Below are 17058 nucleotides of genomic sequence, written 5' to 3' on the forward strand. Positions count from 1 at the left end.
CGTCATTCCGATCACGCGGTGGGAGCCGTCGGCGCGTGCAGTCCGTGAGACGCTGACGCGCTATCGCAGATCCCGACAAACAAAAAGTGCGCAAAGTACTTCCAGACACAGCGGTCACATGCTCATCGATGAGGTGAAAGAGAAAGGATGTAACGCGCCTGAGAAGTATGGGCGAAGCTATCTCCTCTTGCCCTCCCCCCAATCTATGCAGCAACCCTCTCTTCCGGTTAGCTTCCATCCATTGCTCGTCCAACTTTTCCTTCTTTCCTCTCTCTCTCTCTCCACAGCTATGCGATCGTCTGGCTTCCTGGTTAGCGACCGCACAGGAAAACGGTACATACATGGTTCTATCACCGGACCCGGACCTGGACACATTCTTCGTCAACTGCGACGCTTTGTTTCTGAGAAACCCGCATGGGGCTTCCTTTGTAAGTTCACGGTATTCTAAGGTGGACGACACTTTTTTTCTCTATCTTATGAAATAAGACAGAAAATCCGCCTTGCGGATTTCTGCAGTACATATTAGAAATCATATCTGTGAATGAAGTACTTGACCGAGTATTTGCAAACACAATCATGCCGAAGATGCCATCCGCCCCCTCCCCCTCCCCCCCCCCCTCCCTACAAACACACACACCACCCTGCGGCTTCGGACACCTCAGTGAGCTAATGTTGCCGTCAATCGTGCAGCGCTGTTTCCTTCACTGCACTGCTTTGCGGGTTTATAGCCGAATCGCCAGTCCCCCTGACGTACACTCTTTGTCATCTCTATACCAGCTTCTCAGCACGTAGATGTGCCCAAAATGTCCGGCGCGAATAGCTAGAAAGAGGTCAGAATGGATAAGTTCCACATCAGCAATGACTGTGCGCGTAGGCCTACGTACCGCTCGTCTGGACTCGCATCTGCCTCATGATTGAAATATGGCGCATTTCACTCCGAAAGGAATGAACGCAATTCAAGCACGGCAATCAGATTACTTGAGGAATAAAAGGCCTCCCTTTCCTTGGAATGTCCCCCTCCGTAATGGCGATCACGCGTCGCAACGCGAATCGACCTTCCGTATCCGAAGCGGGAAAGAAATGGAGAAACAATGCCGATTGAGCAATTCCAGACCTCCAGGAAAGCTCGGTACATGGGCGCCTTCGGCAAGCCAGAAACGGTTGCACCTTGCATCGTCACTTTCGCCGTTGACGTACGCCGCGTTCAGGCAAACCAAGCGGAAAACATGCAAAATAAAACGAACGAAGAGCTATACACGCCGCAGTGACCGAGTTGGCTCGAACCCGGCAACGGCGGTGATTGTGTATTAGCCCGAATCCACTTTGAAAGGAAGGAACGCGCGCTCACGGCGGAAAATGATCACATATAAAGGAGAGTTCCTCTTTCCTCGTCGTGCCTGTGTCCTAATGTTAGCGATGCGTGAAAACCTGAGTCGACCTTTTACGCTCATAATTCTAAAGCAAAAGTAAAACGCAAAGGTTGCACGTTTCCAGACCTCCAGGAAGACTATCTCTAAAGCGAGCGCCTTCGAGAACCAGGAACGACTGGTGTGCTGCCACTTTCCTTTAGTGTGGCGGTACTCGGAGCTTAAACAAATGTGGAAGTGTACAAACAAACAAACAAACAAACAAACAATCAAACAAACGACCACACCAACCGGCACTGCTTGGGAGGCTGGCTGCTCCTGCGGCGGCGGCGTCGAAATCAGGGACGCGTGGTGAACGGCCTCAAACGCGGCGGCCTAGCAGCAGACGACGGCAGCCGTGATCGTGACGTCACATCGAAGACCCGCCGATGTCGGCCTTCGCGAGCAGACGGTTGCGACAGCGAGGAAGTAAGCGGGCGCCCAATTACCAACACCAGCCGGACAATAGCAGATAACGGCTGCCCGTGACGTCATAATTGGGACCACGCACGGTGAGCAACTCTTTCGAGGCACGCTGGCAAAGCAGTCCTTTACCAGTGCACTTCATTGGCGTTCCGCTGATAGCCATACCCAGCTGTCGTGACGTCACGGTGGCAAGAACAGTAAGCTAGTTTCGACGCAAGAAGAAAGTGAGGAGTCGGGAGCCTGACTCAACGATTAGGTCGCACGGTGACCTCGAAGGATTAGGCAATCAAATAGCCATTGGTTCTCCAGCATTGCGAACGTGATGACGTCTGCGCAAACAATATTAAGCTTCTTTTGCACTAGCTTCGGCTTCATAACCTCGTCGTTACCGAAAGTATCCTCACGCTAATATTTCGGCTCCTCAAACGATGGCGGCGACATCGCGATGCCATGGCATCGCTCTACTCAACAACGTGATCAGCCCTACTATTAAGTTGGATGGTCGATAACGTGCACACACATTTATCACACAAGTTCCTGCACGCAAATATCCACCGCGTTTCTGTCAACTGTGCACGTGTACTTATGCTGCAAGAGACAAGGCCACGCGGACAACTAAAATGCTTTTACAACCTACGACGGTACAATAATACTCGACGTAAGTGCCGCATTTAAGTTTTGCTTTTTTTATTTTTTTTCTCAGGCTGGCTAGTTTTCGCACATACCACCATTGTCTAAGAGGTGGGAAGTTGCTGAGCGAAAAAAAATATTTTAAAAAAAGGGGAGGGGGGTGTTCGCGCAAAAGGAGCTGAGGCAGGGAAGTAATAGGCGGATTATTTTTGTTTTAATCGCACATCTTAGGGATAGAATACAGCGCCAGAAATCTGAAGACGCCCAAGTCTTGCGCTCGATGTGTAAGCCCACTCACATGATCTCCCTTGAACAGCCTTTTTAGGAAATACCACGCGAACTATACATCTCCCGGAGGTGCAACGTACGCCCGCTATCAGACAAAGCATGCATTCAATATCGGCATATATACTTTCCCAGAACGAAACACTTGATGGTGGTGGTGGTGGTGGTGGTGGTGGTGGTGGTGGTGGTGGTGAATTGTAGCAACAGGCGGGTTTAGCCTGGCGAACAAGGCCGGCAATTACTCCGCCCGAGCGTCTCGCACAATACCGCTGAAAGGTTTCACCATATGTCCATCAAACCAGTCTCTCTTAAGAATTCGATGAGGAGACGTGAAGTTTCTTTGCGGGCTATAACTGATCCCTCGGGAATTATAAGGTGTTGCAGGCGCGCATGCGGGAGGTCCTTATTTTGCAGATTTTTCAGGAGAGTGTCTCTTTCATCTTGGAATTGCTGGCAGGACCACAAAAAGTGCTCAATCAAGACATCCGGAGAGGGATTATCGCGCAGCGCTCTGATACACTTCATCTCGGTCAGTCGACGCCACACTGAAAGCTTATTATCAGAGTCCGAAGGTGCTCGTGCTCTACGATTGCCCCCGATCGCTTCGGGGGACAAATTGCGGAGCGCTTTTGCGCTTTCACGCGCGCAAGATACTTGTCCAGAGCACTTTCGATGCGAGCTCGCTCGAATCGAAAGAGCTCTGGTGGTCCCAGTGAGGTAGCCTTAATGAGGTTGCTCCAAAGATTTCGGGTCGAATTCACGATGCCTTTCTTTCGTAAGCGTTCGAATAAAATATATATATAGCGTCAGGATTGGCAGCAATTTGCTCTTACGAAAAATTCTCGCGCAAGAGCTTTTCTTTTTTCTCATCCGAATACGGGACCTGCATATTTAAATACAGAGCCCTTGGGACTTGAGTCCACACAGTAATGTTCCTTTCTTCTCCAACAAGATGACGTCTGTAAAGAGAGTTGTCCAATGCGACCCCTTGAATGAATGACAATTTTTCATACTTCCGTATGAGTCGCATCGCTTAACCTGCGGCAAAATGCATTGCCACTGTACTCATGGTGCTTCCTAAAATACATCAATGGAATATAGAAAACCATAATGTGAAACCCAAATGTATATATGGGAACGAATATCTATAGAAAGTAGTGATACTGTTACAGGTTTCCTGCCAAGTGGACATGCCTTTAGCACTGACTGAGTTTAATTACGCGATTGTACCATGTGCGATAGAGTCATCAGTTAAATGTACGTTAGCCACCAAGATTAATTGAAATAAAGAGTTTATTGGCGATTATTTGACCACTCGCGAGGTCCGCCGCGATCATGACGGGCGCGTCCGTCCCAGGCCACCGTCGAAGCTTGGCTTTTATGCACAATGACTTCCTATGGTGCCGCTGTAAATAGTGGGTAAATGGCCTATATATATATATATATATATATATATATATATATATATATATATATATATATATATATATATATATATATATATATATATATATATATATGCGAGTGTGTGTGTGAACGAGGACAAACGGGGTTAACCGAGGGGCTCGATTTTTACTGATAAGAAGCTAACAAACACTGACACCAAGAACAACACAGGGGAAATTCCTTGCACTTACTAAATGAAATAAAGAAATGAAAGTGGATGAAAAAACAACTTGCCGCAGGTGGGGAACGCTCCCACAACCTTCGCATTTATTTCATTTATTAAGCACAAGTAATCTCTCCCCTGTGTTGTCCTTGGTGTCAGTTATCAGATGACTCTCTCGCTCTCTCTCTCTCTCTCTCTCTCTCTCTCTATATATATATATATATATATATATATATATATATATATATATATATATATATATATATATAAGGGGACCGGGCTATATCTATATATCCAGTCGAATTAGGAAAGCGATATAGCAGGAATAATTCGAGGATTCAAGGCCTGCCCCATGTGTCTCCCAATAGCAGTAAAACGATAAAGCACTGTGTCTGCTACTACCGCATGCAGGCAATGTATTGCTCCCCATTGTGGGGCCTAATTAATATTTACCAAATGCTCTTTGCCGTAGGCAGGTCGATCGCCTTCGCTAGTAATACCTCCAGAATCGGTATTGGCGGGAACTTGCTCTCGCGAACAATTCGAGCTTGAGATCTATTTGCGAATATACGGGCCCCGATTCGCACCGATCCTGGTGGTTTAAAACCCGGTCATTTTCCGCACATTCGATTACCGAGGAATCCGATCCTCGCCAGCGAACCCCAGGCGACTTCCGCTTGCTGAACGGAACAGCTCGCGGTTCCGGAGTTGCAAATTCTATGCTTATATGAATAAAGGGAAATTCAGACATCCACCTGTTCGTAGCAATTGCTACAAGGGAAACCCATACGGGTTTCTCGAAAGAAAAGCCTTAGGGTTGAAGAAAAATTAGTCCTGGTCCGGGACTCGAACCCGGGACCACCGCCTTTCCGGGGCAGCCGCTCTACCATCTGAGCTAACCAGGCGGCTAGCAGATGGCAGGGCGAAGTCGAATTTGTCGACAACATGCTTATATATTTACGCTGCGTATCTTAGTGGAATACGCCACTGCTGGATCGGGTTTCCCGTACTGGTGCAACTCGCCGTGAGATCATTCTATTGCGAAGGAAGCTACGTTATAGCCACAACAATATGCAGTGACCTCCGATTGATGTATCAACCTTGGCGCCCACAGCAACATGCCGACACACGAACACGCACAAAAAAAAAAAAATGAATAAAGCTATAGACACAAGGTCGGGTGCGCGAACTCGTAGAATAACTCGGCATAATGCCAGGAGAGGACGTTGGGGCACGTGCGCATAAAGTAGTACGCTATAGCAAGCGCTACCGGAACGCCGAGGGAAATAGTTCGTTTGTTTTCTGGACTTTCGCACGTGCGAAGGACGGTGATGAAATGCGAGGACGCCGCACTTGTATATACGCGAACGGAGCGCCGTCGTGCAAGCATTATGCATGTTGAGCAAATAAACTGCTTCGAGGAGAAACGTTTACAGACCCCTGTCGAAATTCACGGAAGATCGACGCCCGGACTCGGCAAGCGTTCCCGGAAGGCTGGAACAACACATTTCTTTCGCCACTCTTCCGTCCGTAATACCAGTTTGCTGCTGGTGTATTTGATACTTTTTTCGAGATCTAACTATATCACATTAAGAATCGGGAGCATCGCTAAAATGAGGTATACGAGATGCTAAGCACAAAGATGCCAATCCTGAGGAAGTTCGCATTTTTCGGTGGCGTGAAGAGAGAATGTGTTTCCGGATGGGAACTGGTTGCGTAGGACTAGACTAGAACAGATAAAAAACAGCTTTACGCTCCAACCATGACGCGCACCTCGCGGTAGGAGGCGGCGCTGACATAATTTCCCCGAGACTCGTCTTTCCGGGATACCGATGAGGAACAGCGCCCGCAGACTAGCGCTGATTAAGCGTCAAAAAAGACAGAGGGGCATCGGGAGCGATCGAGAAGGTGAATATGTTGAAAGCCGGTTTTACCCCCGGCCACAACGCTCCCAACGTGTGACGTCATGGAAACATGACGTCACACTCCGCGCAAAGTGTGGACCACCGTGCCACGAAATCCCAACTAGTTTACTGCGACGACAACAGGGCCTCGCAGCGAATGTCCTTGTTTCGCTTGCTTTATTCTTCAAATAATGGGGTTGTCTTCTCAAAAAAAAAAAAAGAACCATTTTTTTTTTTTTAGGTTACGCTGGGGGGAAGTAGACGCGTGCAACGTCGACTTCGTCCGCTACCTTGTTTCACTTGCTATATTCCTCAAATAACGGGGTTGTCTTCTTGATAAAAGAAAAAGAAAAAAATTTTAGGTTACGCTGGAAGCACAAACGTGCAACGTCGACTTCGTCCGCTGGCTAAGTGTTCCCTAAGGAAATGCGTGAACAGACGCCACAAATCTCAAGAGCCTGCGAATGGTGCGTGATAACTGAGTGGTTATAGGGCAACTTGGCCCACATTCACAAAAAAGCTACCACGCTACGTTTGTTCGTAAGAGCTAATTCCAGCCAATCCTTATGCTGGACATCTCATTAGCGAAGGCAGTCGACCAATGGCAAAGAGCCCTTACGAACAAACAACTTTGTGAATTCTGCCCCCGGCTGCTATAGGTGCGCATTGCCGAAGGGGCGCGAGTTCTCCACAGTGGCTGTCGTGGACAAACGTTTGGGTTTTCTTCCGTCATATGATGAGAGTGCAGTAGAGGATGAGGAGGTGGCCTGACGACTCGACGACGTTGTAATAAAAAATACGGATACAAAAAAGAGAGAGAGAGGGAAAAAAAGATAAACTGAGTTTCGATATAACAGCTCCCGTTGCAGCAAAACAGCAAAAGTTACGAAGCACCACCAAAAAGCGCCGCTAAATCACATTTATGCCCTTCTCCCACTACTTTCTGCCCAGGTAGAAATAGACGTAAGGAGAAACTGAAAGCGAAGAAATAAGGAAAAAGAAACGGAGTCGCAGCTTAGGTCTGGTTACGGCGCGTAAGATTAAACCGGCCGCCGTGTTTCTTGTTATCGCGATGAGCCGCGAAACGCGAAGGCCCTTGCGCTGGGCGTCCGTGGCTCTTCCGACAACCGAAGCCGGCTCAGATCGGACTGCAGATGCTGGGAGGGTCAACGACCGCCGCGGCCTCCTGTGGCTTATCGTCAGTTGCTCCCATACACTCTACGCAGAAGCATCCACTATTCACTGGTCGAGCCGCAGTTATAGCTGTTCTGTTTTACGGGTACTGTTTTACAGTGGTTATGTCGCAAATCACATGAACTGGCTGGTCCGCTATTCACAAAAGTAGTTCATCGCAAATCGTGATGGCATATGATTGGTGAACGAGAAGCATTTGTTTGTAAGTTTTATTTGCCATGGACTGTCACCTGCCCTTACGAGCAGGTTTAGCGTAAGAACTTCTCTGTAAATACATCTTTGTAAACACTGGCCCGTATTCACAAAACAGTTCTAACGCCTAAATAAATTCGGCCTCGGTGACCCGTTCCATGTACGCGCAATCAAGACTAGCGATTACCTAACGACAGATTCCTATGGAGCATTTTTTTTTTTCTACGGGTGCACAACACACGCGTTGATTGATTGCATGCGAGTGGTACGATCAGTCGATCAGGGACATACGGCAGCCAGCACATCAAACTAAAGCGGCAGCGAATTGGCCAGTGGGATTCGCTGCGTGCCGCCGACGCCATGGAGCTGACAGCATGATCTGAAGCACGGGCCACTGTTCCAGCCAGCAGCAAGCGACAAAGACAGCCACGACTGTCCTTCCGACAGCGAACTGTTGCTACGGCAGGGAGGCCCAGGTCTTTCAAATTGATCCGCATAGCCGGCGGCCGCTTCCCGCTTCCTCAAGAGTGCCGCGTGGAATCCCTCCCCTTCCCTCTCTTCGCCCCCGGAGCTGGCGCCTTTTTATGGAAACTAAAACACGCGCCCCAAAACTATTCTGGGAGGCCGCCGTGCGGCCTCTTTGTAGGGTGTACGCAACAATGTCGTCCATATATCAGTACAGCCTCGTCGGCCGAAGAAATGCGACTGCTCCGCCGTCAACCCCAAAGGCCGCAGAACGCAAATCAGTTCGCGCGGCTTCGTCACGCTGTGTCAAAGAAAAGGACGCCACAAGGCCTCCTAATTTATCGCAGAGCGGCAGCTGCCGCAAGCCACTGCACGAATAGGCGAGAACTTCACGCCACTCACCGCGATCTCGCCTGACGCACTCGAAAAATGCGAGAGACTACTATACACGTCTTTCCGTCAACTTTCGCCGCCTAGCACCTCTTTCCCTCTCTTTTTTTTTTTTTTCCTGCTCATCGTAGCTGACCTGTGGCCTTTACCGGCGCGATGCTCTTCCGCAATGTCACCGCATCGTCGTGGCAATACGAAACCCGACCAGCCGTACGGCCCACAGCTTTCTGTTCCACTTTCGAAGGTTACGGCTGTATACCGGTCCGAAGAAGCGTCTGTATATATGTCTGCTTCAGGCAATCGCGTTCGCCTTTTCTCCGTTTCCATCCAGTTTGAACTTCCATCCACATCCACTTTGACATTTTGGAAATCTGCCATGCAATTCCAATCTCAGCGCAGCGAACCCGCGATTCTTAGTGCACGTACAGTCGGCGTCAAAAGTATGCGGACCGCGATGTCTCGAAAAAAAAAAAAAAAGAAACGTTGAAATTCGGAACAGTTTGTGACCGTATGGCCAGTAAAAATCGTACGGCCGCTATGTTGTCCTTGTATATTCTGGTGCAGGCTCGTAGTCCGATTACTAGCTGCGGAAGTGTTCAGCTTTTTCTCAGATCCCGCGGTCCGTAAGCTTTTGGCGCGGAGTGCTGCTTAATTGAATGCTTTGTCAGCGTGTGGCTGCTCCGAGTTCGCAATGCTTGGAATGTAAATCCAAAGGGTAAGCGCCGTCACCGACGACGGACATCGGGTGGAGAGGGGCCGCGATCCTTGCGGGACGTCCTTAGCGGAAAACAGACACGCTGCCTCCGTATAATTAGATGCAACCTCCTTCTACAGCAGAGGTCGCGCAGACTCGAACGGTTTCGGCAACCGGCGCAGTCAGGGCGCAACGTACCTTGGAAAGAATGTTCCAGCGAGGTCGAGTATTCGCGTCATCCCACCAACGTCCTTAATAAGCAAGGACAAGAGGAAACTGAACTAATAATAATAATAATAATAATAATAATAATAATAATAATAATAATAATAATAATAATAATAATAATAATAATAATAATAATAATAATAGAGAAAGCAAGGAGAAGGGGAAAGGCGGACATTTTCTAAGTCTTAGAAAAGTAGAGATAGATAGAGCGAGAATGATAAATGAAAGGCAGCGAGGTTAAACAGGACTTAGCCCGGTTGGCGATCCTGCACCGGGGGAAGGGGAATGTAGACAACGAAGTGTCCAGAATAACAAAGCCGTCAGACAAAGAGAAAGGTGCGAATCGCCAGCGCTCCTACGCAATAACGCCCAGTATTGAAATTCACGCAGGGTATTCCAGTCACTCCCCAAGGCCGCCAAGGAGCACTGCCGGGTTGGAGTGATAAGCGCGCGAACGCTCCAGTCCGGCCGGGGCAAGGAGGAACCGGGACGTGCGGGCGACTCCGACCCGCCGCCACACACTGGACAGCGCAAACACGGATCTTGTTTGCCCGGTCCGATGCCCACATCTATCAGCGCGTGAACGCGCTGGCTCCGCCACGGCTATCGGGGTGACGGCTCGCTGCCCTCCTTTGTACGTGCGACTTGCGGTGTAGCCAGCGAGTCTCCCACATTGCGGTCGTTTCTCCGGCGCTTGCATTTTCTTCTTTTTTTTCATCAAGTCATTGTGAATTCGCAGAGCAACGATCAACGTATTCGCGGACTTTGCTGCCGAACAGTAATCATAACGAACACGCGCACGCGCCATCACGTAAGTCCACGAATACGCGGCCGCCTTGTATAACTTGTATAACTGCGGCAGCCCTAATCCGGGCAAGGGCACGGACTATTGCCTAGTCGCCGTCGGGATATGGCTCACAACACGCGTCATCCTACAAACCGTGACTTCTTTCGAGCGAGCATCGAATACCGGGCAAACTGCCAACGCCTCAAGAGGGAATTAACACATGTAATAAACATCTACGGCCAAACTTTCACGAATTTTATCGTTCGTAAGTGCTATTTGCCATTCGCTGGCTGCCTCCCCTAAGTATGATCAAACTACGGATTTTAAATGGTAGTCTATCGTTTGCCTAAACACCAAACAATTCCTACCTACTAATGAAGGTCTACACTCACGTTCTCCAGTAACGTTTTACTAAACCTGGTGCATTGAACGTGCTGTTTTCGTTACTTAAGTTATTACTGGTTTCTCTTGCTGAAGAAGGCTGTCCTAACGCTTTGTAGTTTATGTGCATGCGTGTAGAAAAGTATGCGCATTTATTTGTAGCCTTTAAGCTGGCGCTGTAAACCACGGAAACGTGGAACTAGTAAAATTGTTATAATTGCAAAATTTATCCTTATATCCCTGTCACCTATGCGTAGCTATATGCACAAATCTAAGTAAACTTATGCTCATATGTATACGTCCAGCATCAGGATCGGGTGGAATTTGGTCTTGCGAACAATTCTAGCGTAAGTGCTCTCCATGAATACGAGCCCTCGTAACCCTGTCTTATACCACCGGGACGGCCTTCCTCTGGAATACCACTGTTTACTGGAAGATCACGGTAAGGCAGCTCAAGAGGAATGTGGGTCGAAGGGGGAGAGGTATTCTCGACAGTGAAACTTCAAGGTTCTGTTTGATGGCTGAGATTACGATTACGGCATCACTATACGCCGCACCTTGATCTGACTCTGCCGCTACTATGCACCATGCACCCCAAGGTTTCTTCACACGAACGGAAATAGCGCCCCCGTAAGCCCCCTTTTCTTTCTTTCTTTCTTTCTTTCTTTCTTTCTTTCTTTCTTTCTTTCTTTCTTTCTTTCTTTCTTTCTTTCTTTTTTTTCATTCGTCCAAACGCGGCTCGCAAGTTGTACTTTCGCAGAAGTTTATTCTTGAAGTTGTGGCTTCTTGGTAGTACCACGAAACTCACTGGCTTGATTTTGGTTTCTCCTGCAGAAACCACTGCCGTACCGGCCACAAAGAACAGAATGAAATCGTTCTAAGTTGCAAATTTGCGAGAACCACAACGGGCAACCAACCAGCATTACTTTTCCGTCGGTGGTGGGAGGCATACGCTTCGGGCTATAGCGTCGACGTAAACAGAGATGTTAAAGCGAAACAAAAACAAAAATTCGAGAAAAAAATACGCCAAGAAGCAAACACAGGTATGCACTAACCAATCAGCGACCACGAACGCGCAGCTGTCAGAAGCAGTCCTAACCAACGTTGTGAAATGGTGTAAAAGCTCTTTGACGTCAGGCATATCCCACGCGCCGAATAAGTGCACATTAATAACGACGGGAGAATCAGAGGAAGAAATTCGCTTCCATAAAATAATATGTGCGTAACGAACGCGGCAAATGATAATGAAACGTGCCTCACAAAAGTGTTTTGATAATCGTTTCGACCACAAGAAAGTTTAAAATAAGAACAGCGACACCTGTATCGCGTCTTAAATACAGTAGCTCGCTGACATTCTTAGGAGTTGCAATCAGGGTTTATTGTAGCTTGGTGGGCAAAACGGTCAATGACAATCACAGGGGAATAAGTAAGAGGAAAGTATTACATACATGGGGGGTATCGCATCTTAAATACAGTAGCTCGCTGACATTCGTAAGAGTTGCAATCAGGGTTTATTGTAGCTTGGTGGGCAAAACGGTCAATGACAATCACAGGGGAATCAGTAAGAGGAAAGTATTCCACAAAAGAATACGACTCGCACTTCTTTTTTCCTCTCGAAAGTGGATTGCTCGAGCCCAACTGCGTGCATTTACTCGCAACGAATACCGCAGTATATTTCGCCAGCTGTCACGGCACGCCTTCGCATCATTCTTTTTTAGATATTGCAATAGCCAGTCATACGGTTTCCTATTTTCCCATGGTTTCATTATTTAATAAACAGCAACATCGACGCTTTGTTGAGCATTGGGTCTAAGCAAGAGCGCTTGAATGGTGAAAACGTAAGACTGAGCTCGAAGATGAAGAAACATAGTCCTTAACCCATTAAATCCTATATTTACACAGGCCTGGTGATCCCATGAATGCGCCATTTTCTGTATTTTATAATTATTATTATTCATTTTTTGTTGTTCTTGTAAACAACCGACCACACGTACCACATCACCCCGCGTCTGATACTGAAAAACGGGACAATCATATTTATGGACAGAAATGTCCTGAAGCCAAATCACTGCACACAATAACGATTTTTCCCATACCCTCTTCACTCCGAGATTCAATACGCGCCCGTCGTGCATGTCTCGCGAGGGGAGACGCACAAGTGTCGCCCCGATCTGTACGCATGCCCAATATCGGCGTACGAGCGAGCCTGGGAGATTGGAGAAAGCGAGGGCAAGGCCTGCGTCCACTTCAAACATGTGAACAAAGGTGGGGACCCTACAAATTCGTGCATTTCACCGTCAACACAATGGCTTATATGTATATCCTGCGTACTAGGCCGAGCACGTGCCCTCACGTTGTTCACGTCCCGAGTAAATTGCCCCATTGGAAATAACCTGACATACGAAATAGTCCCCCTTCACTTCTTTTCTGGCTCTGTACTTCCTATTTTTCTGTTCCATCTTTAGTGCTGCTCCCCCCCCCCCCGCCCCCTTGCTGGCCGTTGTTCGGGTGTCATAATGCAGCCAGCAGAATGCTCCGTTTCCTGCCTTCCAATAACCACAAATGGTAGTTGCTTTTTCCGCAGTCAGGTTACAGGGTGCCTGACCATTGAGTGTACCAATTACTCAATTATTGGGTCGGTATAATATAAGGAATCGCCTTTCGCTTTTTTAAATTCTATTTCATCGTTCACCGTTCACACTCCACCGCTGTGAAAAGGAAAATCCCCAGAATCGAATAGTTACATTATACCGGCTCAGCTCTTCGGTTTATTCGTGCATACTGTTATTTGTGGGTTTGCTACAACTTCCGGTTCTTGGCGCACCACCCAGTGGGGCTGGGCGAGGCGAAGGGGAGGGGGGGTCGTGCTGATAGTCAGCATAACAACGTGTACTGGTGAACCCAGCGCAAACGTGTTAAGTCTCTGTCTTTTTACTGAAACACCGCAGCTCGTCACTTACATCGGGAACGATTCACTTCGCTTTCGTAAGCTCAGCCAAAAACCGACACCGCAGGGCCGCGTATAGGAACAGATATACAAGCCCACAGAGGTTCATGACAGATTTGGACACTTGTATCTGGCGTTGAACGGCAGAGTCCACTCATGGCATTCTCCTAAATAATCTTGAACGTGCACAACGTTAATTCAAAGGAGCTTTACGCGTTGGGGTCTCTTTTTAGATATTTGGCAGGGCGAAACGATTTCACTGCTTATACACAACGAGCTAATAAGTATACCCGAATTAATCGAAATGTATATACTTTTTAAAGCTTTCTCTGAGAGGAATATAATACTTGTGCAACAGCACCAAACCAACTCATTAAAAACACTGCCCTTGAAAGGGTAACACTGTGTTATCTCTTGCTCTTTAATGTCGCTGTCTCGCAACGGTTCACATTGGAGAGAGGCACAGGTGCTTTTCAGGCTGTTGCAAGTGGGCATAGAAAACGCATGTGTTGCCACAGCCCTTACGCTTTCGAACAGGTGCATATCTATACACCGGCCCGAAAGTTGTTTAACGGTCCCCGTTGTAGACGCTTGCTTCAGTTTCACGGACTCGCTAAAAGATAAGTACGAGTAACTATGAGCCAAATATTGCTATGTGGCTACGATCTCACTTTACGTCCAGGACGTTATAGTCCTGCCCGGGTCTTTTTGGCAGCTGACCGGATTAACGCACCGCCTATCACATGTGGGGACCGCGGCGAGCTCCCGATGCTCTGTACGTTGATAAAGTATCCACATCTCTCCACTGGCTTACATTGCGGAACGCTGAAATGGGCGCTTACTGGAAACGATCTGAGATCTGAGGCGGTGGTTGGTAGCGCTGGAGAAACTAGGTACAGATGGTCGTCCTGCCCAACACAGAGCGTTTCGCTAACCTTAGCGCTGGTAACGCTAAACGCTCAGAACGAAAGCACATGTGTGCGCAGCCCGTCACACCATCCACGGTATGCGCTCGCCGGCGCGTTTACAAAGATAGCAGCTATGACACGTACGTAGTGTTATACGACCTGCATAATTTATTTATATGTCTGGGCGATACGGAGATTAAGAACGCTGGCTTCAAGCGGTGAAAGGTTTTGCCTCGATTTGTGGACTGGTCGGGCCACGCAAAAAACATCCGCAATCGCGTATTTATTCGGCAGACACGAAAAAAGCGCGTGCTGAGTATTTTAGACGTGCCTCAAGAGCAGGCTTGGCGACACTGCCTACGACGTTGGCGCGATTGATGTGTCGGTGCGCATTCCCGGCTCTCATCAACGCGTATACAGTCAAATGGCAGCAGGTACGTACAACACGTGTCACTGCCTCTACCCGACATGCTCTTGATCAACAGCATTTGCCACGGCAGCTGCAGCCAGATCTGAGGCGATGCCAGATGCGTGCGCGACGAAGTCGTCACGGAAGGAATTCACGACTACTCGTAACGTGCTGCCGCGTTCTCAGGCTGCACGCGTTTTCGCGCACCTGCCCGTGCGCCCACGCACGCACGCACGCACTTACTTACCCAGTAGTGGGCCAGGGTGTTGATCTGGAATGTTCGCACGATCATCTCGTCGGGCAGGTCGAGAAGCCGCTTGCCAGACACGACGCCGGCGTTGTTGACGACGATGTCGACGCGGCCGACCTCCTCGCGGACCCGGGCCGCGGTCTCGTACACGGTCTTGCTCTCGGCCACGTTGCACACGTAGGGCCAGGCCTTGCCGCCGGCTTCGCGGATCAAGCGCGCCGTTTCCTCGTTGCCCGCCCGGTCAATGTCCCAGAGCACTAGGCGCGCCCCGCGCTGCGCGAACCGTAGCGAAAGCAGGCGCCCGATGCCGCTGCCGGCGCCCGTCACCAGCACCGTCTCGCAGGCCACGCTCTTGCGGTGCAGGTACTTGCGCGGCACGAACTTCAGCACGATCGCCTCGACGATGTAGTACAGCACGAGAAACAGATTGTACGCGATGTGCCACACCTTGTTGCCCGATTCCTCCATGGCGCTGTGGCTGATCCTCTTCGCTCTCCGACGAGACCGCTGTTGCTACACCACACCCCCCAAGTACGTACTCACTCGGACATGCAGAGAACGGCTCAACTCTGCAGCAAGCCCCGTCGGCGTTTGCCCCTCCGGTCTGTTCGTTCACGGCCCGACGCCGCGCACGCTGTGATAAACTTGGCAGCTGAGGGCCCCTTTCCGTCGAAATACGCTGTTTCCCTCTCACTCGCGTTCTTTCTCTCTCTCTCTCTCTGCACGTCACAACGGGTCCCGTACGGAGCAGGAAACTTTCTCGCCACTGTCGCCTCTCACCTTCCCTTTGTCACCTCCCTTCCCCCATCATTGGCAGCTGGAGGGAATGCTGTTTTGCCGTGGCCACCGAAAGAGTGAAACTCCTTTCTCCCTCCCTCTTTGACTACCAAACTCTTTCTCGTCCACTGGGCATTGCCTTCTCCCTCCGTACTACCGCTACTACGCTACTACGGTCTCCCAATCCTTCTCCCTTGGGGGACGAAGGTTGTTCACTCGTTCGCCGGGTTCTTGCAGTCGTTCCGTTGTCAAGTTCGGGGTGGCAGCTCGTGTGTTTCGCGCGTCTCGCTTCTCTGATTTCTTCGCCCTGTAGGCGATGGCAACAGCAGAGACCGTCACCAACGTTGCTACGTGCTTGTTGCTTCCCAAGTGGTTGCGAAAGTTCCGGGCACTTATCTGTCACTCTCTCACCTCTCCCCCTTTTCGACACTCCCACATTGCTATCTTTCCTTTGTCGTAACCGGCAGTTCTCTTCCTGTCTGTTCGGTGTGTACTTTCCTCCTCGGAACCACCAATTCGTCTCGCCCCCTGTCCCCGCCTTTATCGCTCCCTCCGCTCTTTCCTCGCACCGACTTTTTTTCGTTTTCGCAGCCGCGTCAAGCGACTTGCCGTCAGTGACAGCTCGCGCGGCTCTCCTGAGGTGACTTCCTCCGAGCATCGAAGTATTCAAAAAACCTCTCCGAGGAAATGCGCGTTCACTGTTACAGGCTTCCAAGTTCCAGCCTTTTTAGCTATCGGGGGAAAAAATGGTCTTTCCAAAATAGCGTGAGTCAGCTGTCCCTGGTAGGCATTTTCCTGTGTATGGTGTTCCAACACAGGGACGTACCGTTCCAAATAAAAAAGAAGGAACGAATCACCTACATTATTCTGAGCACGTGACAGGAAGGGGCCATAATTTCTCCGAAGCTCACTCATAGTTCTTTGGGTACAAGCACATTTTCTTATTCACCGGGAAAAGATCGATGGATGCTGCATAGTAAGAGAGTAATCTGTGGCAACATCCGATAATACAACGAGGCTTTGGTCGCCATTCTGTATTTCCTTTCCTAACGCATGAAATTCCAGGAGTCTTCTTTCCTCCCCTCCCTCCACTATTTTTTAATTTTATTTATGAAGAGCCAGCAGCCCTTGCCTAGAAACTCGGCCACGTTACTACCCGCAAAATATCGCGCACCC

The 17058-nt window shown here is 49.2% G+C and overlaps 1 protein-coding gene across 2 annotated transcripts in view; it reads right to left on the reverse strand.

Annotated features, from left to right (window-relative positions):
- LOC135898889 (epidermal retinol dehydrogenase 2-like) overlaps nt 1-15755 on the reverse strand; it is a 76965-nt gene extending 61210 nt beyond the window's left edge. The window contains exon 1 of one of the 2 annotated variants that reach the window (XM_065428083.2): nt 15103-15754. In XM_065428083.2, the coding sequence (XP_065284155.1) occupies nt 15103-15573 (471 nt within the window). In that variant the 5' untranslated portion in view covers nt 15574-15754. Of the gene's footprint in view, nt 1-15102 lie in introns of both variants that reach the window. The other variant, XM_065428085.2, reaches the window with a different exon arrangement.
- Between the last annotated feature and the right edge of the window lie 1303 nt (nt 15756-17058).

The sequence above is a fragment of the Dermacentor albipictus genome, unplaced genomic scaffold (assembly GCF_038994185.2).
Source record: "Dermacentor albipictus isolate Rhodes 1998 colony unplaced genomic scaffold, USDA_Dalb.pri_finalv2 scaffold_23, whole genome shotgun sequence".
In the NCBI taxonomy this organism is placed as follows: Eukaryota; Metazoa; Arthropoda; class Arachnida; order Ixodida; family Ixodidae; genus Dermacentor; species Dermacentor albipictus.